At 41.8% G+C, this 25,199-nt stretch overlaps 1 protein-coding gene across 2 annotated transcripts in view; it reads right to left on the bottom strand.

Annotated features, from left to right (window-relative positions):
- The window catches only part of Egfl6 (EGF like domain multiple 6), a 70,920-nt gene extending 46,001 nt beyond the window's left edge, over positions 1-24,919 (bottom strand). The window contains exon 1 of one of the 2 annotated variants that reach the window (XM_087902810.1): positions 24,625-24,919. In XM_087902810.1, the coding sequence (XP_087758936.1) occupies positions 24,625-24,692 (68 nt within the window). In that variant the 5' untranslated portion in view covers positions 24,693-24,919. The remainder of the gene's footprint in view (positions 1-24,624) is intronic. The other variant, XM_087902809.1, reaches the window with a different exon arrangement.
- Positions 24,920-25,199: the final 280 nt, after the last annotated feature.

The following is a 25,199-nucleotide window of genomic DNA, read 5'->3' as shown; positions in this document are numbered from 1 at the left end:
AAAGTGTCTTCTATTAAGTACCATTATTTTAAAGTGAAGCGTTTGTTGAGCTTTTTCTGTTCTTCAAGCTCTTATTTGGCCCACACGGATGGAGCAGAGGATAAGAAAGCGCCAGCCTTTGATTTTCAGTTCCCAATCTAGGCAAACAGATGCACTAGAGTATAGAACAGCCTGGTAGCTACCATTCAAATGCATTGAGAAAGGGCTGTTTCCAGTGCTCAGTACTGCACACATGTCTAGCTAAGTGTAGTGCATGTAGGCTAGTGCTCCACCACTGCATCCCCAGACCTGAGAAAGACCTTTGACTGAGAAATATTGCAACTATGTGTTATTATCAAGTCCATATATTCTTAACGATTCTTCGAGGGGTAGGTACCTTGCTCTTGACCCACAACTTAACTAACAATGGGCAAGGAAGACACAGTAGAACACTAAACATAAACGGTTCCTGAACATAAAAAACTGTTACTCCATACATAATGTTATAAAATAGCTTTGATTTTAGCATTTAAAAAATTGAGATATGACTCATAAAATACATGTGACATGTTAATGTACATGTTTCCAGTCAGTGAGTTTTGATATTTTCATTATATTGTGCACATACTACCTAGTAACTAATTCCAAGACATTTTCATCTCCCCAAAAGGAACAGTTATTTCTTTTTTCCCCTTTTAAATTGATTTTATTGAGCTATATATTTTACTCCGCTTCCCTCTTCCTCCCCCCCTTCTGCCCTCTCCTGTGATCCCCATACTTTCAATTTACTCAGAAGATCTTGTCTTTTCCTACTTCCCATGTATATTAGATCTATGTATGCCTCTCTTAGGGTCCTCATTGTTGTCTAGGTTCTCTGGGATTGTGATATGTAGGCTGGGTTTTCTTTGCTTTATGTCTAAAAGCCACTTATGAGTGAGTATATATGATGTTTGTCTGGGTTACCTCACTCAATATGCTATTTTCTAGATCAATCCATTTGCCCACAAATTTTAAGATGTCATTATTTTTTTCACTGTGTAGTACTCCATTGTGTAAATGGACCACATTTTCTTTATCCATTCTTTAGGTGAGGGGCATTTAGGTTGTTTCCAGGTTCTGGCTATGACAAACAAAGCTGCTATGAACATAGTTGAGCACATGCCCTTGTGGTATGATTAAGCATCCTTTTGATATATACTCAAAAGTGGTGTTGCTGGATCTTGAGGAAGGCTATTTACTAATTTTCTGAGAAATGGCCACACTGATATCCAAAAGGGTTGCACCAGCTTGCACTCCCAACCAATAATGTAGGAGTGTTCCCTTTACCCCACAACCTCTCCAGCATAAGTTGTCATTGGTATTTTTGATCTTTGTCATTCTTACAGGTGTAAGATGGAATCTCAAAGTTGTTTGGATTTGTATTTCTCTGATGGCTAAGGATATTGAACATTTCCTTAAGTGTCTTTCAGCCATTTTAGATTAAGCAGGAACAGTTATTTCTATTTCCTCTACATGTCAATGTAATGTCCTTGTAACCATAGATCTATTTTAATCTTTGCATTTACCTTTTTCTGGATACTTAGAAACATACAATACAAAGTTTTGTGTGTCTAGCTTTGTTAACTTTAGGTTGTAGCATATAATAATCCTTTACTCCTTTTTGTTGCAGAGTGATACTTCGTTGTATGGATATACTGTGGTTTTATTGTTTCCTCACCCATAAATTGATGGACATTTGAGATTTCCCCTATTAAGTATTATGAATAGTGTTGCTATGCATATTGGCATACAAGCTTCATATTTCATGGTTACATAGATATGAGTGGAATTGCTGCAATATTGAATATATCGATATCAAATATATTGAAATCCTAGTTCAATGTGAAATCATTTGGAGGTGGGGTCTAGGGGAGGCAATTAGATAATAAGAATGGAGCCCTCATAAATGGTATTAGTGCCTTTATAAGAAGAGACAAGAGAACAAGCTCACTTGAGAAGTCTACGCCTGGAAGAGAACCCTTGCCTGAATGCAACTGTGCTATCACCCTGATCTTGGATTTCTACCTTTCCTAACTAAGACTTAGGATGGACAGAAGTCAGCCACATATAGTGAGAGAAGGAAGACTATGGGTAGTGGGAAGAAAATGAGTGCAGACCGAGAGATATGAGAACTGTGTTTATGCTTTCCGAACCGAGAAAGTTAGCACAAACAAAAAAAGGGAATGAACTGGTATAGGAAGATTGGTAGGCAAAACCCTCGTAGTCCAGTTAGGGCTCTGAGGTTTTATGTCCTAATGGCAGCAGTGCAGCAGTGAAGGGAAGCAAAAAGTTTATTGTTCAAAATTTTCTTTCAACCAGGTAAGATAGTGCATGCCCCTGATCCCAGAACTTGGGAGGTTGTAACAGGCTTTCTTTTGGGCCGCCAGCCAGCTCACAAATCGTGACGTGAAGACTTCTTATTAGTTATGAAGGCTCAGCCTTAGCTTATGCTTGTTCCATTAACTCTTTTTTAATTGATTTTTATTGCTCTCTACATTTTTCTCTGCTCCCTTCCCTGCCTCTCCTCTCCCTCCTTCAACCCTCCCCCAAGGTCCCCGTGCTCCCAATTTACTCAGGAGATATTGTCTTTTTCTACTTTCTACTTCCCATGTAGACTAGATCTATGTAAGTCTCTCTTAGTGTCCTCATTTTTGTCTAAATTCTCTGGGAGTGTGATTTGTAGGCTGGCTTTCTTTGCTTTATGTTTAAAAACTACCTATGAGTGAGTACATGTGATAATTGTCTCTCTGTGTCTGGGTTACCTCACTCAAAATAATGTTTTCTAGGTGCTGAAAAGATGGCTTAGTGGTTAAGAGTTTGCCTGCTTTTCCAAAGGTCCTGAGTTCAATTCCAAGCAACAACATGGTGGCTCACAACCATCTGTACTGAGATTTGGTGCCCTCTTCTGGCCTGCAGACATACATGCTGGCAGAACACTAAATACATAATAAATAAATCTTAAAAAAGTTTTCTATCTCCATCCATTTTATTGAAAATTCAAGATATTGTTATTTTTTCTGCCGTGTAGTACTCCATTGTGTAAATGTACCACATTTTCCTTATGCATTCTTTGGTCAAGGGACATTTAGGTTGTTTCCAGGCTATGAACATAGTTGAGCACATGTCCTTGTGGCATGATTGAGCATCCTTTGGATATATACTCAAATGTGGTATTACTGGGTCTTGAGGAAGGTTGTTTTCAAATTTTCTCAGAAAATTATCTGAGAAATTGCCACACTGACATCCAAAGGGATTGTGCCAACTGGCTTTCCCACCAGCAATGCAGAAGTGTTCTCTTTTCCATACAACCTCTCCAGCATAAGTTATCATCAGTGTTTTTGATCTTGGCCATTCTTACAAGTGTATAATGGAATCTCAGAGTTGTTTTGATTTGCATTTCTCTAATGACTAAGGATATTGAGCATTTCCTTAAGTGTCTTTTAGCCATTTTAGATTCCGCTGTTGAGAGTTCTCTGTTTAGGTCTTTACTCCACTTTTTTTTATTGGATTATGTATTTTTTTGGTGTCCAATTTCTTGAGTTCTTCGTATATTTTGGAGATCAGACCTCTGTCTGATGTGCGGTTAGTGAAGATCTTTTCCCATTCTGTAGGCTGTCGTTTTGTCTTGTTGACCGTGCCCTTTGCTTTACAGAAGCTTTTCAGTTTCAGGAAGTCCCATTTATTAATTGTTTCTCTCAGTGTTTGTGCTGCTGGGGTTATATTTAGGAAGCAGTCTCCTGTGCCAATGCATTCAATTGTATTTCTTACTTTCTCTTCTTTAAGGTTCAGTGTGGCTGGCTTTATGTTGAGGTCTTGGATCCATTTGGACTTGAGTTTTGTGCATTGTGATAGATATGGGTCTATTTTCATTCTTCTACATGCTGATATACAGTTATGCCAGCACCACTTGTTAGATATGCTTTCTTTTTTCATTTTTTTTGCTTCTTTTTCAAAAATTAGGTGTTCGAAGATGTGTGAATTAATATCCGGCTCTCCTATTCAGTTCTATTGGTCCTACTGTCTGTTCTTATGCCAATATCAGGCTGTTTTCAGTACTATAGCTCTGTAGCAGAGTTTGAAGTCAGGGATTGTGATGCCTCCAGAAGTTCTTTTATTATACAGGATTGTTTTGGCTATCCTGGGTTTTTTGCTTTTCCATATGAAGTTAAGTACCGTTCTTTTGAAGTCTTTGAAGTATTTTGCTGGGATTTTGATGGGCATTGCATTGAATCTGTAGATTGCTTTTGGTAACATTGCCATTTTTACTGTGTTAACTCTGCCTACCCAAGAGCATGGGAGATCTTTCTACTTTCTGGTGTCTTCTTCAATTTCTTTCTTCAAAGATTTAAAGCTCTTGTCATACAAGTCTTCCACTTGTTTGGTTAGAGTTACTCCAAGATATTTTATGCTATTTGTGGCTATTGTGAAAGGTCTTGATTCTCTGATTTCTTCTCCAGCCCTTTTATCATCTGTGTACAGGAGGAGTACTGATTTTTTTGAGTTAATCTTGTATCCCACTACAAAGCTGAAAGTGTTTATGAGTTGTGGAAATTCCTTGGTAGAATTTTTGGGATCACTTATGTAAACTATCATATCATCAGCAAACAGTGAGAGTTTGACTTCTTCTTTTCCAATTTGTATCCCCTTGATCTCCCTTTGGTGTCTTATTGCTCTAGCTAGGACCTCAAGAACTATATTGACTAGATATGGAGAGAGTGGACAACCTTGTCTTGTTCCTGATTTCAGTGGAACCGCTGGGAGTTTCTCTCCATATAGAATGATGTTGGCTGTTGGCTTGCTGTATATTGCCTTAATTATGTTTAGGTATGTTCCTTGTATCCCTACTCTCTCCAAGACCTTTATTATGAAGGGATGTTATAATTTTGTCAAAAGCTTTTTCGGCATCTAATGAGATGATTATGTGGTTTTTATTTTCCAACTTGTTTATATGGTGGATTACGTTGACAGATTTTTGTTATGTTGAACCATCCCCACATTTGTGGAATGAAGCTGACTTGACCATGGTGGCTAATGGCTCTGAATTGTTCTTGGATTCGATTTGCCAGTATTTTATTTAGTATTTTTGTTTCAATGTTCATGAGTGAGATTAGACTGTAATTCTCTTTCTTAGTAATGTCTTTCTGTGGTTTGGGTATCAGGGTAATTTTAGCCTCATAAAAAAGAGATTGGCAATGTTCCTTCTGTTTCTATTGTGTGGAATAATTTGAGGAGTATTGGTATTAGTTCTTCTTTGAAAGTCTTGTAGAATTCTGAGCTGAAACCATTTGGTCCTGGGCTTTTTTTGGTTGGAAGACTTTTGATGACTGTTTCTATTTCTTCAGCAATTATAGGTCTGTTTAATTTGCTTATCTGGTCTTGATTTAATTTTGGAAAGTGATATTTATCCAGAAAGTTGTCCATTTCCTTTAAGTTTTCCAATTTTGTGGAGTACAGGTTTTCGAAATATGACCTGATGATTCTCTGGATTTCCTCTATGTCTGTTGTTATAGTCCCCTTTTCATTTCTGATATTGTTAATTTGTATATTCTCTCTCTGCCTTTTGGTTAGTTTGGATAAAGGTTTGTCTATTTTGTTGATTTTCTCGAAGAGCCAGCTCTTTGTCTTATTGATTCTTTGCATTGTTTTCTTTGTTTCTATTTTGTTGATTTCAGTTCCCACTTTGATTTTTTTCCTGCCATCTAGTTCTCTTAGGAGAGTTTGATTCTTTTTGTTCTAAAATTTTCAAATGTTCTGTTAATTCACTAGTGTGGGATTTTTCCAGCTTCTTTATTTTGGCGTTTAGTGCATGAACTTCCCTCTTAAAACTGCTTTCATTGCGTCCCATAAATTTGGGTATGTTGTGTGGTTGTTTTCATTGAATTCTAGGAAGTCTTTAATTTCCCCCTTTATTTCTTCCTTAACCCATTGATGATTCAGGTGAGCATTGGTTAATTTCCATGTGTTTGTGTGTTTTCTGGAATTAGTATTGCTGTTGACCTCTAGTTTTACAGCATGGTAATCTGATAAGGTACATTGGGTTATTCCATTTTTTTTTTTTTTGTATTTGCTGAGTTTTTTTTTCCTGAGTATGCGATCAATTTTTGAGAAGGTTCCATGAGGTGCTGAGAAGAAGGTATATTCTTTTCTCTTTGAATAGAATATTCTACAGATGTCTGTTAAGTCCATTTGAGTCATAACATCTGTTTTTCCCCTTATTTCCCTGTTCATTTTTTGTCTGACTGACCTGTCTAACGATGAGAGGGAAATGTTGAAATTTCCCACTCTTAGTGTGTGGGGGTTAATGTTTTATTTAAAATTTAGAAATGTTTCTTTCACATATGAGGGTGCCCTTATATTTGGGTCATAGATGTTTAGTATTGAAATTTCCTCTTGATGGATTTTTCCTGTGACTAATATGAAATGTCCTTCTTTGTCTCTTTTGACTGACTTTAGCTTGAAGTCTATTTTATTAGCTATTAGGGTAGCTACACCCACTTGTTTCTTAGGTCCATTTGATTGGTATATTTTTTCCCAACCCTTTACTCTGAGACGATGTCTGTCTTTGAGGTTGAGATGTGTTTCTTGTATGCAGAAGAAGGATGGATTCTGTTTTCATATCCAATCTGTTAGCCCATGTCTTTTTATAGGTGAGTAGAGTTCATTTACATTAATGAATAGTAATGACCAGTGTTTTCTATCTCCTGTTAATTTAGTTTTCATTGTTGGTGATATTAATTAGTGCTTTTTTTCTTCTTTGAGATCATCAATTTTCTGTGGTTTTTTTTTGGTGTAGCCATCTTTGTTGGGTTGGAGTTTTCCTTCTAGTATTTTGTGTAGGGCTGGGTTTGAGGCTAGGTTTTGGTGAAATCTAGATTTGTCATGGAATATTTTGTTTTGTGCTTCTATGGTGATTGTCAGTTTTTCTGGATATAGTAGTCTGGGCTGTCATCTATGGTCTCTTAATGTCTGCATAATGCTTGACCATGACCTTTTGGCTTTCATTGTCTCCAATGAGAAGTCAGGTGTAATTCTGATAGGTCTACATTTATATGTTACTTGTCCTTTTCCTTTGCAGCTTTTAATATTCTTTCTTTACTCTGTATATTTAGTGTTTTGATTATTATGTGGCAAGAGTACTTTTTATTTAAATCCATTCTGTTTGGTGTTCTGTAAGCTTCTTGTATCTTCATAGGCATATCTTTCTTTAGGTAGGGAAAGTTTTCTTCTAGGATTTTATTAAATAAGTTTTCTCTGCCTTTGAGTTGAACTTCTCCTTCTTCTATACCTATTATTCTAAGATTTGGCATTCTCATGGTGTCCCATATTTCCTTGATATTTTTGGTTAAGCTTTTGTTAGATCTAATGTTTTCTTTAACTGACGAGTCTATTTCCCTATTGTATCTTCAGTGCTTAAGTGCTTCTGTCTCTTGTATTTTGCTGTTCATGCTTGCATTTGTGGTTCCTCATCTTTTTCATGATTTCTGTTTCTACAGTTCCTTCGGCTTGTGTTTTTTTTTATTGTTTCTATTTCAATTTTCAAGTCCTGAACAGTTTCTTTCATATGTTTGATTTCTTTTTCTTGGTTTTCTTTAAGTCATTTCCTGATATCTACCAATTTTTTGTTTGTTTTTTCCTCAAATTTTTTAGGGAATTTCTCATTTCATCTTTAAGAATTTCAAACATTCTCTTGTAGTTATTTTTGAGGTCATTTTCTTCTGGTTCATCCATATTTGGTTGTTCAGGTCTTGCTGTTGTAGGGTCTTTCTGTTTTACTGGTGTTGTGTTGCTCTTTGTGGTGTAGCGTGTGATCTTACCTTTTCTAGTCATCTTTTCCTCTAATAGGTGTGATTGGGGCTGTCTGAGATTCTGTTGAATAATCTTCTAGGTGCCAGTGAATCCAAAGCTCAGATGGTTGTTCCTCGTGGTACAGTCAGTGCCACAGTTCTAGTTAAAGTTTTTTACTTGGTGTTCGTGGAGATAGCTCTGCCCTTCTGTGCTTTGCTCTGCTCCCTTGGATTTTGCTGTCAGGCCTATTTTGGCCTAGGTTGCCAGCTTTAACCTGTTCTGTAAATCCTGGTCTGGTTCCCCTCCTGCAGAAGTCCCTGGCTTGGAGTTGAACCTGTTCTGGAAGAGATTGCTGATTCTGAATCTGGTTGTTGGCTCAATCCTGATCTGCCAGTGTTCAGGGACTGGGTTGGCTCCTGGCTTCTGCTCCTGGTGAGCTTGTTAGCTCTCTGTCCTAGGTAGCTGGCTCTGTCCCAGTCTGATTCTGGTGGAGATTGCTGACTCTGACTCAGGTCGCTGGCTCCATACTGATCTGCCAGTGTCCCTGGACTGGGTTGGCTTCCGGACCGGATTTGCTCCTGGCCTCTGCCTCCAGTGGGGTTTATTTCCTCAGGCCCTTTCTGTCCTAGGAAGCTCCTTCAGAGTCACTCCTGTGGAATTTGTTGCCCAAGGTAGTGTTCCTTGCGTCAGGGCAAATGTGTCCTAGGTTACTGGCTTTGACCTGTATCTGTAAATCCTGGTCTGGATTCCCTCCTGCAGAAGTCCCTGGGTTGGAGTTGAACCTGGAATGTTTTCTGGCTCCTGTCTACTGCCTAGGAGGTCCCAGGCTCGGGTGTGCCCTGACCCGCAGAGGACCTGCTTACTCCCTCAGAGATCCCAGAGTCATGCTCAGACCCACAGAGGTTCCAGGTTCCTGCCTATTCCCTTTGATGTCCCAGACCAATGCCTGGACCCAAAGACGTCCTGGCTCAGACCTATTCCCTCTGAGGACCCAGTCTCACGCCTGTCCCACTAGCTCTTATAACTTAATTTAACTTGTTTCTTTTCATCTGTGTTCTACCCCAGGGCTTTTTACCTTTCTTTCATCCTGTATGTCTTATTTTCTTGCATCTTCCATGTTTGGCTGGCTGGTGACTGACTGACTGACTGGGCCCAGGTGTCTCTCTTTTGCTCCTTCATTCTCTCTTCTCTCCCCCCCCCATCACCTATATTCTTCCTCCTACTTATTCTGCCTGCCCATCAGCTCCATCTATCCCTCTGCTGCCTAGTTATTGGCTCTTCATTTTTTTATTAGACCAATCAGGTGCCTTAGGCAGGCAAAGCAACACATCTTTACATTGCTAAACAAATGCAGCATAAACGAATATAACAATTGGAGGGGAGGGGAGAGAAATGTATAGCTCAGTGAAAGCAATAAAAAACAAATATAACACAATTTTACATAGTTAAAGTGATATTTCACAACAGGAGGTTGAGGCAGGAGGATCAGGAGTTAAGACCAACCTTAGAGACACAGTGAATTCAGGGTCAACCTGAGTGTCCTCACTAGTATTATGATGTCAACTTGATTCAAGCTAGAGTCATCTGAGAGGAGGGAATCAAAATCAAGAAAAGGCCTTCATAACTGTAGGGCATTTTCTTATTAGTGATTGATGGGGAAAGACCCAACCCATGGTGGGTAGTGTCACCCCGAGCTACCCCAGGTTCTATAAGAAAGCAGGCTGAGTAAGCCAGGGGAAGTAAGCCAGTAAGCAGCATCCCACCATGGCATCTTCATCAGCTCCTGTTTCCAGGATCCTGCTCTGTTTGAGTTCCTATCCTGACTTCATTCAGTGATGAAAAGTGATGTGAAGGTGTAAGCCAAATAAACCCTTTCCCTCTCAACTTTATGGTCATGGTATTTCATCACACCAATGCAACCCTAACGAAGACACTGGGATATATGGAACATTTTCTAAGACCAAACCCCAAAACCAACCAACAAAACCAAACAAAAAAGGAGAGTCTAGGAAGATGGCACAGTTGATAAAGTATATTCTGTGCAACCCTGAGTTAGGATCCCAGTGCCTTTATTTAAAATGTCAGGAGTTGTGGTGCCTACTAGTAACTCCAGAACTGGCAGGCAGAGATAGGTGGATCTCTGAAGCTAGCTGACTCAGCTAGTCTAGTTGATTTGGTGAACTCCCAAGTTCAGTGAGAGACCCGGTCTCAAAACATAAGATGGAGAACAATAGCTACTTCTGACTCGTGTTCATACGCATGTGCACCTACGTGCACACACACCTGATTTTCCTTTAGAAAAACATTCTCATGGCCGTAATCTGGAGCATTCACTGGAGGCAGGGTGGTGTAATCTGAATATCATTTGGCTCAGAAGACAAGTTATGGTTTGTTGGAGTGTAGCAGTAGAGGAAGGAGTTGGGAGGAGTAGATGGAGTTTTGATTAGAATATTCATCCATTCATTCTTTCATTTATTCACTTAACTGTTATATTGAGTTCCTACCATGTATTAGGTCAAGGATAGTTTCAAAAGAAGTGGTTCTCAAACTGTGGGTTGTGACCCCTTTGGGGGTTAAGCAGCCCTTCCACGGGGTCACCTAAGACCATTGGAAAATACCAATATTTACATTACTATTCATAACAGTAGCAAAATTACAGTTATGAAGTAGTAACAAAAGCATTCTTATGGTTGGGGGTCATCACAGCATGAGGAACTGTATTATAAGGGTCACAGCATTAGGAAGGCTGAGAACCTCTGATCTAAAGGCTCTAAAGAATCCACAGACCTGTTATTCTTCTGAGTTGTGTAGAGTGTAAAATGCAAGCACATCGGAGGATAGCAGTACCATGTTTCTGGAATGGGGAATATGGATGGTGGGCTATGTTAGGGAACAGGAAAAACAATGAAATGTCAGATTTTGAAAGCTCATTAAGCAAAAAATGTTGAGTAGAAAGCTGGATATTTGGGCCCAATATCTAGGAAGAGGACTCAATTTGGGAAACATCTATAGGTAGATCGTCCTGAAGCTGAAGGAGGATATATAGGGAAGGAAGAGAAGGAGACTTAGGACAGAGTGCCAAGGAAACTAACACATAAGAGATGGGCCAAGGAAGAGGAAGGAAGGTTCAGGAAGATGGAGGCAATTCCCAGAGAATAACAGGTTTGATGGATTGAATATGAAAGGCCCCACAGGGCTCAGGTGTCTGAACACTTGGTCCTAAGTTGGTGGCACTGTCTTAGGAAGTTGTGGAACCTTTAGGAGGTAGATCCTTGCTTGAGGGGGTGAGACATTATGGGACAGTCATCAAGGGTTAGGGTCCCATCTAGCTTTCTACTCTGTGGTCCAGCTCTGCTATACACTCCTGATACCATAAATAGAACCAGTCACTATGACTTTCTCATGATGGTCTGTATTCCATTCAACTATGAGTCCAAATCAATAAATCATTTGCTGTGGGAATTCCTTCAGCTAATAGCCTTTAAGATACTGGCCCACTTTGGGCATGGTCTCATGTACTATAAATGCCGGATTCGGTTCTAGTTCCTAGAGCATGTAGAGGACTGTGGCTTGCTACTCTTTCTGTGAGTTTATCCCCAGATAAATCAACCTTTGTTATACTCCATTCTGGGCAAATGTTGAACTCTTTTGTAATTTTTTTGTAATTGTACCAACAATCTTTCCTCCTTTAGGCAGCTGGTTTTGTCAGGCATTTTGTGACAGTGGTGGGAAAGGTAACTAGCACACTAGGTCAGTACAGGAAAGTGAAGCGAGGAAAGAGAATAGGAGCAGGTGAATAGTGAGAGACTGATGAACCTGATGGTTTGTATCATGGCTTCCATCCTGGCTTTGGTTATTGATTTTATATATATATATATATATATATATATATATATATATATATATATATTAGCTCTGTGACCTTCAGAAGTTCTATCATTTTTTTATTCCTCAATTATCTCATTTCTGAAATGTATCTAAGAAAATTACCTCCTAGGTATTTATGATAATCAAACCACTGTGAGCCCTGAGTAACAGTAAATACTCCCCAACTGATAGCCTATTGTTAGCCCTAGCTGTGGAATTAACTGTAGAGGGGTTTTACTGATCTGCCAGCTAGCTTCCAAATAACCACATGGAGATTTATTATTAACTGTGAAACTTGGCCTATAGCTTAGGCTTATTTCTAACTAGCTCTTACAACTTAAATTAACCCATTTCTATTATCCATGTGCTGCCCTGAGACCCGTTTACATCATCTATGCACTGACCATTCTGCTTTCCTGTTTCCTCTGTCTCTCCTTGTGTCTCTAGCCTTCTTCTTCCCAGCATCCTCTGTGCCTGGAAATCCTACCTAGCTGTTGACTTTTCAGCTTTTTATTAAACCAAGCACAGTGATATCTTCACAATATACAAAAAGATTATTCCACAACAATTAACATTAATAGATGTGCTGATTTTCAGAAGAGAGCAATGTTTCCCACAAAAATGTCCACCATAGAACCCTTGCCTTCTTCAGGGGAAGTTGTGACTTTGCTTAAATGTGATGATAGACTTCCAAGAGCATACTCATTGAAGTCCCTTGGCAACTATATCTGTGCAGCTGGAAGCCTTCAAGGTGGATTCTTATGATTGAATGATTGAATATCATTTCCATATAATTTAGCTTTGTATATTTGTAGGAGTCATTTTTCAATATAATGGGACATTTATAGAATTTTACCTTAGAGAAAGTGACCTTATATATTACCTAATTGCAACACATCAATTTATATATAAAGAAACAAAGGCCAAGATGTTACTAGCCAGAGGAGAGCACACTTCACCAAATTATTCATCTATCTCTTGTGTAGTTGTTTCTTCAAGGTTGGAGGGAAGAGTAATTGTAACAAGACTCATGAGGTTTCTCCTTGCTGTTAGACAAGCAGTAAATAGTCTCTGAAAGAGAAGATACTGTTCAGTGGAGCTGCCTGCAAGTAACAGCTTTTGTGAGCCATCATTCATGCTAAGGTGGGGCCTTCTGGTCGTGTAGCTGCCAGAGTCAATCACATTCTTGTTAGTAACTCTGAAGGCCGAACTCAGAATCATTTTTTTTTTAAATTTGCCATTCTCCTCTTTATGTGGGAACAAACCGAAACAGACTCCTTGGGAAAAGTCAGGTCACACCTTCGACCTGCCCATTTCACTACACAAAATGTTAGGGACTTATGCAACAGGAAGTGTACTAGACACTAAGACTATCAAAGGTTATAAAAGACCAAAGAACTTAGAGACTAGTGGTAACAATGGATAAGTACAATAATTGTACTCTAGTATATGAACTGTACCAAAGGGTAGAGGTCTCAAGAGCTAGGGGAATATATAGGAAGTATTTGATAAGTATGGGTGAGTGATGGGTTTTCTAGAGGAAATGAGTTTCAATATGAAGTCTGTTGACCGGCAGAACTTAGCCTGGTGAAGTGGGAAGGAGGCTGGGGGAAGGAAAATGTTTCAGGAAGAGAGAATGGCTTATGCCAAGGATGCAGCTGCTAAGATCATGCGGACTGGTGGCTGACAAATTTGAGCCTCGACAAAAACATGTTTTTAGTGTCAGGGAGGATGAAGGGAAAGCTAGGAGGCATGGTGATGGAGAAGGGGTAAAGAGATAAGCAGGAACCAGAAAGAAAATGTTCATGGGAAACATTTTGTTGATTGTGAAAGCTCCAGAGAGTTCTAGAAAGGTTTTAAACAGTGAAAAACAGTATTGATTTTGCAGTAGAAGTGTGGGTATTTCAATGAGCTCCAGTCATTTTTTTGCAATGGTTAGATATGAAGTAAAACAAAAGAAGATAGAAATTTGTTCTATGTTCAACACCTAATTAGAAACCAGTACAGTGTCTCTGGTACGGATGGCCAAGCCTCTCTTCTATGTACAAGTCAAAGTCAATTAGTCTGGATTGGAAATAATACCACGTGGGGTTAATGAGTAGAAGAGTTACCAGAAGATGCCATTCACATGGTGTTTGCACATTTATGAAGCTCTTTAGAAAAATGCTTTCTACAGCTTTATTACTTTCACATGCCTGACCAGGTGCAATGGGGAACCCAAGAAATCTGAGGTATATTAATTTGTCCCATATTATCATTTTGATGATTAAGTGCCACACAAAGAATGCTCCAAAGTGCCAATGGCAAACGCAGGGGCCATCAAAATCTTGTGAAGAAAAAAAATCAGGATTCCTTCCCTACTACAAAAGATACATTTTCTATCACAAATGAAGCTTAGTAGGCACAGTGACCCAGGGCTGGAATCTCAGGAAGTCTAAGCAGAACAAGCATAAGTTTGAAACTAACCTGGACTATCTAGTGAGCTCCAGAATAGCCTTGACTAGGCAGGGAGACACTGTCTCAAAAACAGAAAAAAAAATTAGAGCTGGAGAGATGGCTCAGTGTTTAAGAGCACTCGCTGCTCTTGCAGAGGACCCAGATTCAGTTTCCAGCATCCACATGGTAGATCATACTAACTCTAATTCCAGCCCCAGATGATCTGATGCCCTCTTCTGACCACTGGAGGGACCAGATACTTAGGTGGCATACATACGTACGTTCAGACATAAGAGTCATATAAAAATAAATAAAATCTTTTAAAAAGTCCAGTCTTACTTTCACTTATTTAAAAAATGCAGTTGAGGGACTGGGGACGTGGATCAGGAGATAAAATGTTTGAGGTTCAGAGATTTGGATCCCTAGAGCTTAAGAAGACAGGCAGGTATGATGGCTGCTTGGAATCCTAGCACTTGAGATCTAGAGAGGGCATTCCCAGGGCAAGCTTGCTAGCCAGACTACTCAGACTTGGCAAGTCCTGGATTCATCAAAAAACCCTGCCTCGATAATTGCGCCCACACTCATGCCCTGCCTTGTGCCCCCACACATGCAACCATGCATACACACACACACACACACACACACACACACACACACCACATACATATAAATGCAAAATGCAAATGACAGTCTCTTAAGAATTAACTCATGATTGAGAATTGCATAATAGATCCTGAAACTCAGACAGTAACACAAATCAAAACATAATAGTTTGGTCAGTGGTTGTTCCATGAGTAATAGCAATATGTCTTCTGCACATGTCCTAAAGGAGACCTGACACCCTGAACGAGTACTCTAGGAAAAACCATTCGAGGATATAAAATATGCCAGAGGAAAATGAGCCAATAAACTAGTAACATGCCTTGTAATTAGTAAGGGTGAGGTCTGCGCATTCACCAAGTTTGGAGAATACACTTCAAAGGACCAGCCACAACTGCCATTTTACTGGTTTAGTCATCAGATTCTACATCTGGCCATGAAAACTGAAAAAAAAAATCACTTAAAGAGGGAAACGTGTTAGTAGGTAGAATTGCTAATAATTAACTTGCTGATTTCTAGATTGCCATAGGAAATTGATTTATTGCACCAAGAATCCAGTTCTGTGTTTTGTGTTGCAAGTTTCGAAAATGTACATGTGCATCTATTTAAAATTACAGAAAATTGGTCAACTATTTATGTTTAAGTGGAAACAATATGGTTTGGGGGAAGGAAGGAATCCAGGACAAGCAGGCATGACATGCTTGATGATAGTGCAGTATATGGCTTGGAAAAACAAATTCAGAGTGCTCAGAACAACAGCTTGATTTACTTCTCCTTGGTGTCGAATGGCATTTCAAAGTAATATTAGCAAATAACCTGAATTATTTTCCTGGCATCCTCTCCTCCTTGCTCACTCTAACTTATCCATCACTAATTCAATAATTCTCCTTCTTGAATACTGAATACCTAGTGTATTGCAGGTAATGAACTCAATCCCCCCCCCCTCGTGTGTGTGGGCTTATCTGTGCAGGGACCTGTTGAAGTCAGAGTTTGGCATTGAGATGTCTTCCTCACTTGCTCTTTTTCCTTATTCTTTTGAGAGAGGGTCTCTCACTGAACCTAGTCTTCCCCATTTTGGCTAAACTGCCTAGGTAGTGAGTCCCAGGGATCTATCTATCTCCCCTACCCTGCTCCTAGCTCTGGGGTTATAGGTGTGTGCCACTATGCTCGACTTTTTGTATGTGGTTTCCGGGAATCTGAACTCAGGCCATCATGGGATCTGAGCTCAGGCCCTCATGCTTGCACAGAAAGCATTTTACCCGGCCTGGATGGGCATGCCGCTCCCCCCAACCTCTGTCCCTCCACCCTCTCCTTTTCCCTCTCTTTACTTTTCCATTTTTCTCTCTTCCTAACCAATGTTTATCATAGGACCCAGAGAATCCAGCCTTGAGGCAGGGGAACGTCAACATGGGTGATCAAGTTTTAGTGGAGAGCAGGCTCGAAGCATAGAGAGTTTGAGCTACATGCTGACTTTCCCAGAGTTCCTTTCATGCATTATACACATTGCTGTCTACATTGATCGCATTAATCAGAACATCACTGTCTCCGCAGCTGGAGTCAATTTAGAAACGTTCCAAGGATTGTGCAAGCAGTGTAGTATTTCTGCACAGGATTCCTTATTTTCTGCAAAAATAGAAGGTGCCAGGATCTTTAGTATGCTTGCTGCTGATCAGATTCCAGAAAACATCACAAAACTCTCCAAGTCAAATTGAGAGTTACATTTCTTTTGCTGTTGTTTAAATATATTTAAATATTGTTCTATAAATAAAAGTTTTTCTAAATAAGGATAACTAGGGCAAACAATGGGGTATTTCTTTTTTAAGATTTATTTTATTTTTAATGATGTATATGTGTGTCTGTGTCTGTGTGTATATGTACACGTGAAAACAATACCTGCAGAGGCCCATAGAGGGTGATGAATCTCCTGCAGCTGGAGTTACAGGATGTTTTGAACGATACAATGTGGGTGTTAGGATCCAAACTGGGGTCCTCTGTAAGAGTAGTACATGTTCTTAGCTGCTGGGCCATCTCTTCAACCCCCATGAGAGTAATTTTTGTTACTGATTTTTAAAAATTTTTTACCCAGTAGGGCAAGGTCATTCATTGTATATAATTGGTTAAATTAATTTTGAGTTGTCATCCATCTTCGTGTTTGAATTCACACGTGTGCACATGTGTGCACAAATCTCTGTGTGTGCATGTGGAGGCTAGAGGACAATCCTAGGTGTCAATTCTTCAGGAGCTGTCTACCTTATTTGTTTGAGACAGGGCACCCCACTAGCATGTAGTTTTCCAGTTACTAGCTGACTGGCTGGTGAGATCTAGGAGACCACATGTCTCTGCCTTCTCTGCACTGGGATTACACACATGTGCCAGTAAGCCCAGCTTTTAAACTGTGGGTTCTGGAGATGAAGCACAGGTCTTCATACCTTCAGCAAGGCAAGTATTTTACCCACTCAGCCCTCTCCCTAGCCCTGAGTTCTCACCCATCCTTAAGAGACAGTAAAAGTTCAGGTTCCCCCAGGCCATACCACTCTCTAGATATATACAGGCTTAAGATCAAGAGCTCACCAAGCTGGTCCTGGGGATCAAACTCAAATTATCAGGCTTGGCACCAAGTACCCTTACCCACTGAGCCACCTCATTGGCCCTGAAGTCACACTTTGAAGTCAACTACACAGAGATGGGGTCGAAAACCCTAGGAAGAGAACAGCTACCTAGGGAGAGTATCGATCAGGAAATCCCGAACTTCGCTTCTCACAGAAGGGAGCCTGGTAAAGAAGGCAGAGGAGTAAACAGCATAGGGGGAAACAAATCAGAATGTGTGGGGAGGGGGTTATCAGTTGGATCTGCAGAGTCTTTGATATTCCTTCTTGCAAAAGGTGAAGCTTGCTCTCCATGCTGTTATGGTTGGGTTCTAATGAACGGTGAACTGTGGGAGTGATGGAGGGTAACCTAATGGGGACACCAAAGGCACTGTGACTTCTACCGTGTTTCTTTGCTTGTATCAGAGACTTCGGGGTCGGAGTGGGGGGTCAGCTTATGCACTAAGGACAGTCATGTCACTTTAATGGAGAATTGTCCACATGGAAAGGATATGAGGCTTCCAGTCAGCCACCATGAAAGTGTGCCGTCTTGAAAGAAGATCCTCTAAACAATGTCAAGCTTGCAGACGACAGTGCCATTGGCCAAAGCTTGACTACAAACTTGTGACAAACCTGCATTTCCGCTGTGAACCTAAAATTGCTCTCAATAAAAATAAAATCCATAAAAAAACAGCCCCAAATCCCCAGGCAGCTAAGCGGCTTGGATTTCTCCATCCACAGAAAACTGTCTGAGACAAAAATATTGTTTTAAAAAGCGTTGAAGCACTCTGTAGTCCAGTAACTGAGAGCAAGGAGATATGGTCAGCACCTGAGTAAGAGGAATACTGAAGAGCGAGCTGATAATATTTGCAAAGGTGTTCATTGCTTTTGGTATATTCGAGTTCTAATCACGCACTCATCAAATCTGAGATGCCAAGGATTATGGGTACATGGCTGACGCCCCCATTAGGAAAGGGAAAAGATGTTTCAGATTAAAGTATGGCTCATTATCATAATGGTAATCCTGAGCAGTTTTGTCATGATTTGGGGTGTGAAAGTCATGACTGGGTTATACTGAAAAATGGCAGAGCCTGCAATGGCCTGCTATCCTCTCTATTACTCTTGGCATGAAGTCCAAGCTCATTCGCTTGACATCCTAGCTTTCTCGAAGCCTGGCTCCAGCCTCCTTTCTTTGGTTCTTGGCAGATATTGTGGGTTCATGATGACCAGTCTACCCTTTGTACCTGGAATGTGTCTTTCTTCCACATTCTTCTTTTATAGGCACATATCCATCCATTTATTACCTTATTCCTATGCAAAATGACCATCGATTAAACACTGACTGACTTGCTTTCTCCTCCATTTTATTTATTTATTTTTATTTATTTGTTTATTATATATACAGTACTCTGTGTGTATGCCTGAAGGCCAGAAGAGGACACCAGACCCCATTACAGATGGTTGTGAGCCACCATGTGGTTGCTGGGAATTGAACTCGGGACCTTTAGAAGAGCAGGCAGTGCTCTTAACCGCTGAGCCATCTCTCCAGCCTTTCTCCTCCATTTTAAAGCTGATGGATGCACATTCATCCACAAGGATAGTTCAGATGCTATGCCCTGTTTTCAGTCTTCCCTGGCTCTTTCAGACTCAATTTCTCTCTCATCTATATTCTATGGGATATTTTCCCTCTCTCCCTCCCTCCCTTCTGTCTTTCTTTCCTCCTTCCTTCCTTCCTTCCTTCCTTCCTTCCTTCCTTCCTTCCTTTCTTTCTTTCTTTCTTTCTTTCTTTCTTTCTTTCTTTCTTTCTTTCTTTCTTTCTCACAGGGTCTCAGGTATCTTAGGCTGGCCTTGAACTTGCTATGCAGCTGAGGATGACTTTGAACTCCCAACCCTCCTGAGTGCTAGGATTCCATGTTTTCAATACCACACCCAGTTCATGTGGTGCTGAGGCTCCAACCCAGGATTTTGTGTATGCTAGGCAAACACTCACGGAGCTACATCCCCAAACCCTGAAAAAAGAATCCAGACAGAGCTTCTCTGTGCAACAATCCTTGCTTTCCTGGAACTCACTCTGTAGGCTAGGCTGGCCTTGAACGCACAGAGATCCACCTGCCTCTGCCTTGTGAGTGCTGGGTAAAGGCGTGAGCCACCACTGCCAGACTGAAATTTATTTTTTGGGGTGATTAGAATATAATTATATCATTTCTCATTTCCCTTTTCTCGCTCTCAATCCCATATATCACTACTTGCTCTCTTGCTCTCTTTAAAGTTCATGGCCTCTCATTTAATTAATTGTTGTTACATGTATATAAATTTACTCCTAAGTATAATTTTGTATTTTGTATACACACAATATAAGTAAGTGGTACAATATATACATATCTGTTCCTCTGAAACTGTTCACTTATTGTTCATGCACAAGTAATATTATTTGCCTTTTCCATCCCCTTTCCTTGGTATTTTTTTTTTAAGATTTCTTTGGTCTCTTCAGCTGCCAAAGAAACAAAGAAAGACATTTTTTTCTGGCCCTCCGAAGTGCTCCAGTGGGGGCGGTAGATAGATATGTATCTCTGGCATTCAGGAGAATGTTTGAGCATGCTAGTGTTCAGTTCATGTTCTTGAATCGGACCAAATTAATTTTAACTCCTTCTGGAATTTGTCTTCATCATTACAATCTGGAGATTTAAAACAGTTGCTCTCTGTGTGTGGTATATATGGCTACACACACATATATGTGTGTGTGTGTGTGTGTGTGTGTGTGTGTGTGTGTGTACACATGTGTGGCTGGCTTCTTCAGTCACTCTGAAATTTAGGATGCTTTTTTAAAGACAGAGTCTCTCACTAAACCTGGAAGTCACCGATTCCGCTAGGCTGGCTGACCAGCAAGTCACCTCAGCTTCTCCTGTGTTGGGATTACAAACATGCACCCCTGTACCCCAGCTTTTATGAGGACGCTGGGCAAGGAACTCAGGTCCCGATGTTTGAGCAGCAAGCACTTTACTGTACCGCCCCCCTCAGTCAAGTCCCCAGCCCTAAAACATTTTAGTTGTTGAAACCAATACACTTGAACCTGTCTGGGAAATCATCTAACAGAACTAATCAGTACTACTGAACCCTTTGGACAAACTCCTGTACGTGGTGGTAGAAAGAAAGGCTTAACTGTTTGTGAGAGACACTGGGAACTTGAAACCTGACACTTCTTTACTGTGACAGTCTGAGTAATTCCAACACAGATCCTTTCGTAATTCGGTTTCCGTAAAAACCATACCACCTTAGGGCACCTGTCTGCTTTGCTTCCTCTGTCTCCCCGAGGGTTTGCGTTCTAGAAGTTGTTAACAGGAGAAGACACTCCTAAGGGGTCTCCTGGCTCATCAGCCCAGTGACAAACAGGTACATCACAGTAGACAGAGACCTTCATGTACTCTTTCTCCCCCTGAATTTAAAATTCATTATGATTGCATGTGTGTCTGTATGTGGATAATGTGTGTGGGGGCACCTGTACCACAGTGTGGGTAGAGTGGGGGGGGTCAGAGGATAACTCCGTGGAGTTGTTTCTTCCCTTCCACATTTCTGTGGGCTCTGGGATTGAACTCGGGCCCATAGACTTGCACAGCAAGTGCTTCCACCTACTGATCCATCTCACTCGTCCCCTGCTTCATATCTTGATATTCAAGAACCTTCGCTGCTAGCAGGCGTCAGGTTTTCCTATGGACATAAAAGGCAGAAAGCACAAGAACCTTCCACCCCAAATCCCTTATTCACGTCACCGGAGCCTAACCTTTGCTCGTTTGCCTTTGGACACACAGGTCTGAGGCTCATGTCCAACTGACCCTGCACAGGGTTAAGTGTCTTTGTCACTGTCCCTTCCCTTCCTGCTGTATCCTTTCCTGTTGTCCTTTTCCTCTACCCTTCCAGAGCACCCCAGGGGTCCAGCCATGTCTTTCTGCACTGAGATTGCCCCTGAGCGAAAATGATGGGATCATTGGGAGGAAGGAAAGTGTCCCTGAATCATGATGAAGGAGACGTTACAAGTGTGGACAAAGTGTTTTGAGATTTTGTTGGATGATCCACACACGGGCTTCCTATAATCACAGAGGCATTTCATAATGGGAGGAAGACAAGGAAGAAAGAAGGCGAGGTGATAAAGGAAGGAGAGATGGGAATTCTTTCCACAAGCCAAGACACTCAAAGAACAAAGGCAGATTCTCCTTTGGAGCTTCCGGAAAGGACTAACATTACCAATACCCCAACTTTAGTCCCACAAGACACATTTTAGTCTTCTGACTTCCAGAACTGTAAGGCAATGCATCTGGCTTGATTGAAACAATGAAGTTGGTGGGTTAGTAGTACTGGAGACCTTTCCCTACTAGGGCTCCGAAAAGTTGCAGCTCTCCATGTAGCCTGTGGTTAGCAGGAAGCAGTCCCCTTGGCACAAATCCCGATGTCCGTTCCTCTCTTATACACTACTTTTACTTGAGTTAAATAGGGAAAAGATGTGTAGCAGATATATATTCCAAGTAGAAATTTGCTTCAAATTTACGTCCAAGAACAGCAGTGTTATTAGTATATTTATCCTATGTGCCCAAAGGAGTGGAGTTCTGGAACTAGAGTTCTAAGCAATTCTTTCTGACCAGCACTGTCTACTGGCACATGTGGCCTGCCTGATTTTCTGGTAGCTTTTAAAATGAGAAATAAATAGTAAAATTAATTTCAGTAGCCTACTTTATCCAGTGCACTTTATCTACAATGTAACCAATAATAATAATAAAAAAGATCAGTGACCTAGTTTCTATTCTTTTTCCCTCCATACTAAATCCTGAGAGTCCAATGAATATTTTTCATTTACAGCACTTCTTCCCTTGGACTGGCTACATTCCTGGTACACGGTCACCATCACGTTTGCTGTTGCATACACAGTAGGTTCAGGGCATCTAAACAGTCCTGATACCCAAAGGGCATAAAAAAGTGCAAGCTAAAGCCAAATTCTGATACATATGAGAAGGTTAATATACAACTAATGAATTATTCATTAGCTCAGTGGTCACTGTTACCTCCACACTAAACATCGCTTAAAGAGGCATATAGTTTTCCAGGCCATACAGTTGTGATAGTGTTCCAATGAAAAAGAATCTGTACATTCTTGTCTCATTACTTTTTAAGACAGGTTCTCAAAGGCTTTTTGTAGCTGAGAATGACCAAGATGGCTTGGTCACCCGGCTGCATCTCTCCCCTCTCCCACTCCCAGGGCTGGGATTCCTGTCACGCACCACTACACCTGGTTTATTCCATGCTCAACATCGAACCCAAGACTTCATGCATGCCAAGCAGACACTCTACCAATTGGCCTACCTACATCCTCCGTTCCCTTTTTTGTGTGTGTGTTTTTAATTAGAAATCTGTATGTACCAGCTTTAGGGGTTTTTTCCCCCTCTAAATTTCAGTGAAACATTAGGGAACAACGAACATGTTGGGACACCTTTTTATCCCCCAATGTGTGCCTTGCCTTCTCTGTAAATGCCCCCCCCAAGATGGAGTCTAGAGCTAATTAAAGCTGGCCCTGGGGCAGATCCCACAGTGCCGACCACTTGACATTTCCAAGCATGCAGAGCAGATCAGCAGCACACGGGCCAGCGAACCTGACACTGTCAAACAAGCCCACTTCACATCTTGAAAAGCGCTGCACGGCAGATTCTTCACACAGATTCTACGGGCTAGTTTTTTTTTTTTTGTTTCTGGAGTGGGGGATCCTTTCAGCTTTTAATTTAATTTGGAGGCACTTTGAAAGTGGATCTTCCAGAGTCGCTTTGCCCTGCTGCTAAAGAACTGTTAATCTCATCTCCACGAAGTACTTGAGCCGGCTTTCTCACAAAACACAACCCTCCAGCCTTCAAGGGAAAGGTGATTGGGTAAATTGCGTCGGCTTGCATTTTTATCACGGGAAGGAAATTGAAACTTGCAACCATACAGTCTAAGAACCTGGTTTGAGGGTTGTTCTGTTTGAACTTCAAAACCCCCGAATACCGTGGCAGACCCTGATGAAAGACTTTTTCCTGTAACTTAAACAAAGTCAGGCTCACCTTTAAGGAGCTGAAGCCAAACCAAGGTCCGTCCCCCTCCTCCTCTTTTTAGAATCAGCACCGAAAAACCTTACTCAACTGGGAAGGAACTTGCTTCCCAGGGGACTTTGGGAAATACCTGGAATTTTTTTTTCAGAAGTTGTCCCAAGTTGGCTGCGGGTAGGTGGTGGTGGTATCCATGTTGTTCCTGGCATCTTATAGGGGCCAGTATATTTCACAGAGATGCTGTGAAACCTCCCACAGAACACAGGAGAGCCTGCCGCTCCAACAAATGATTATCTGACTCCTTAAATCTGCTGCAAAGAAGCCCTGTGTGGACACGCAAGGAAGAAGCAAGGCACGGGCGGGGGCGGGTGTCCAGGGAGTCTTCCTGAAAAGGCTGCCCCACTGCACTTGAGAGGATGATGGGCCACGTTGACTAGGATTGTTCCTGCACTATCACTCACTGCCTTTGTCTCTTTGGGCAAATTATTCGACCTCATTTCACCTCTTCAAGACAGGGCTGATAACGATAATAGCTCGAATACACAGGGGTTAGGGGCTTCTGGTGGGTTAAAGAGCTGAAAGTGCTTGGTCTGTAAGACACACTATGCCTGTGGACGTTTACTATGTGGCTCTGTAGCTTTCTCAGGGAAACGTTTCAGGGCTCAGAAAAGCTCCTGAATAGAAGGAGTGGCAAAACCAAGAAGGGGTTCAGTTGTCATTTTCCCAACGCGAACTTTGCAGTTCATCACCTCGAATCCAAAGGCAGCTAGAACCGGAGCCCAGAAACGAGCTGCTTCAGTGCTCAACAGTAAAAGTGTAAGTGCGCGTTCTGCATCCCCTTGCTTTTATAAATTTCTCCCCTAGCAATACTAGCCATTGGCAATTAGTGAGCATCCTTCAGGGACGGTGGAAAACACTAAATTCACACCGGCGCTAGGTACTCATGCATCTGCCTGTTCCGGAGGTGGCTGCACCGCCGCCAGGCTCAAGTACACCCACGGTCCAGGCGCCCAGCTTCCCTCCCTCTGTATCTGCCCAGCAAACTCAGCCAGGTGGGTGCGGGATCCACAGACCACCCGAGGCGAAGCCCCGCCCAAGGGGCGCAGGGAAGAAAGTCAATGGGCACTCGGGTCTGGCATCCTGGTGAAATCCATCCCAATCAGGCACCTCAACCTCAGCACCTAGGTGCCCCTTATATTTGTGGGTCAATGAGAAAGGGCTTCAAAGGGAGCGTTCAAGCCAAGGGAAACGTGGTCAATGCAGACACTCACCTGGTCCCTACTCCACCTGCTACCCAGGGGAGCAGCAGCAGGAGCGCCAGACCCCAGGGCGGCTGCATATTGTCGGGGGGATCTTGTTCCTTGTCTGTGCCCCTCAGGACATGGGGCACACAGAGGCCACAGCCTCTTCTCTGCTCTGCTGATCAGGACCTCGGGTTTGCACACACAGCTGGCAGGCTCCGCGGCAGCGGGCGCCGAGGAGACAGCGGGACTGGAGAGCTGGGGAACGTTTGGAGCTGCGAATGGCTGGGGGCGCCCTGGCGAGAAGCTCCGTCGGGTGAAGCGCCCCGGTGCACCACCAGCGAGGGCGGGGCGGGGCGGCCAGCACTCTGGCTGGGACCCGCCTCCTCCAGGACGACCCGCGAGGCCTCTACACTCTACTCTCACCCTTAACTGCCCCCACCCTCCAGCTTCAGTTCACTGCTGGCTGCTCAGGGGGACTCCCCTCCCCCCATTGTCCTGTGTTTCAGGCTTGGGACAAGTGTGTACTGCTGAGTTCCAGGGATTGAGATTTGAGAAGTTAAAGCAGGACCACAAATACAAGCACACTGCAATCTCATTTCAAC

The sequence above is a fragment of the Myodes glareolus genome, chromosome X, assembly GCF_982192425.1.
Source record: "Myodes glareolus chromosome X, mMyoGla1.1, whole genome shotgun sequence".
Classification (NCBI taxonomy): Eukaryota; Metazoa; Chordata; class Mammalia; order Rodentia; family Cricetidae; genus Myodes; species Myodes glareolus.
This window is presented reverse-complemented; position numbering and strand designations above follow the sequence as displayed.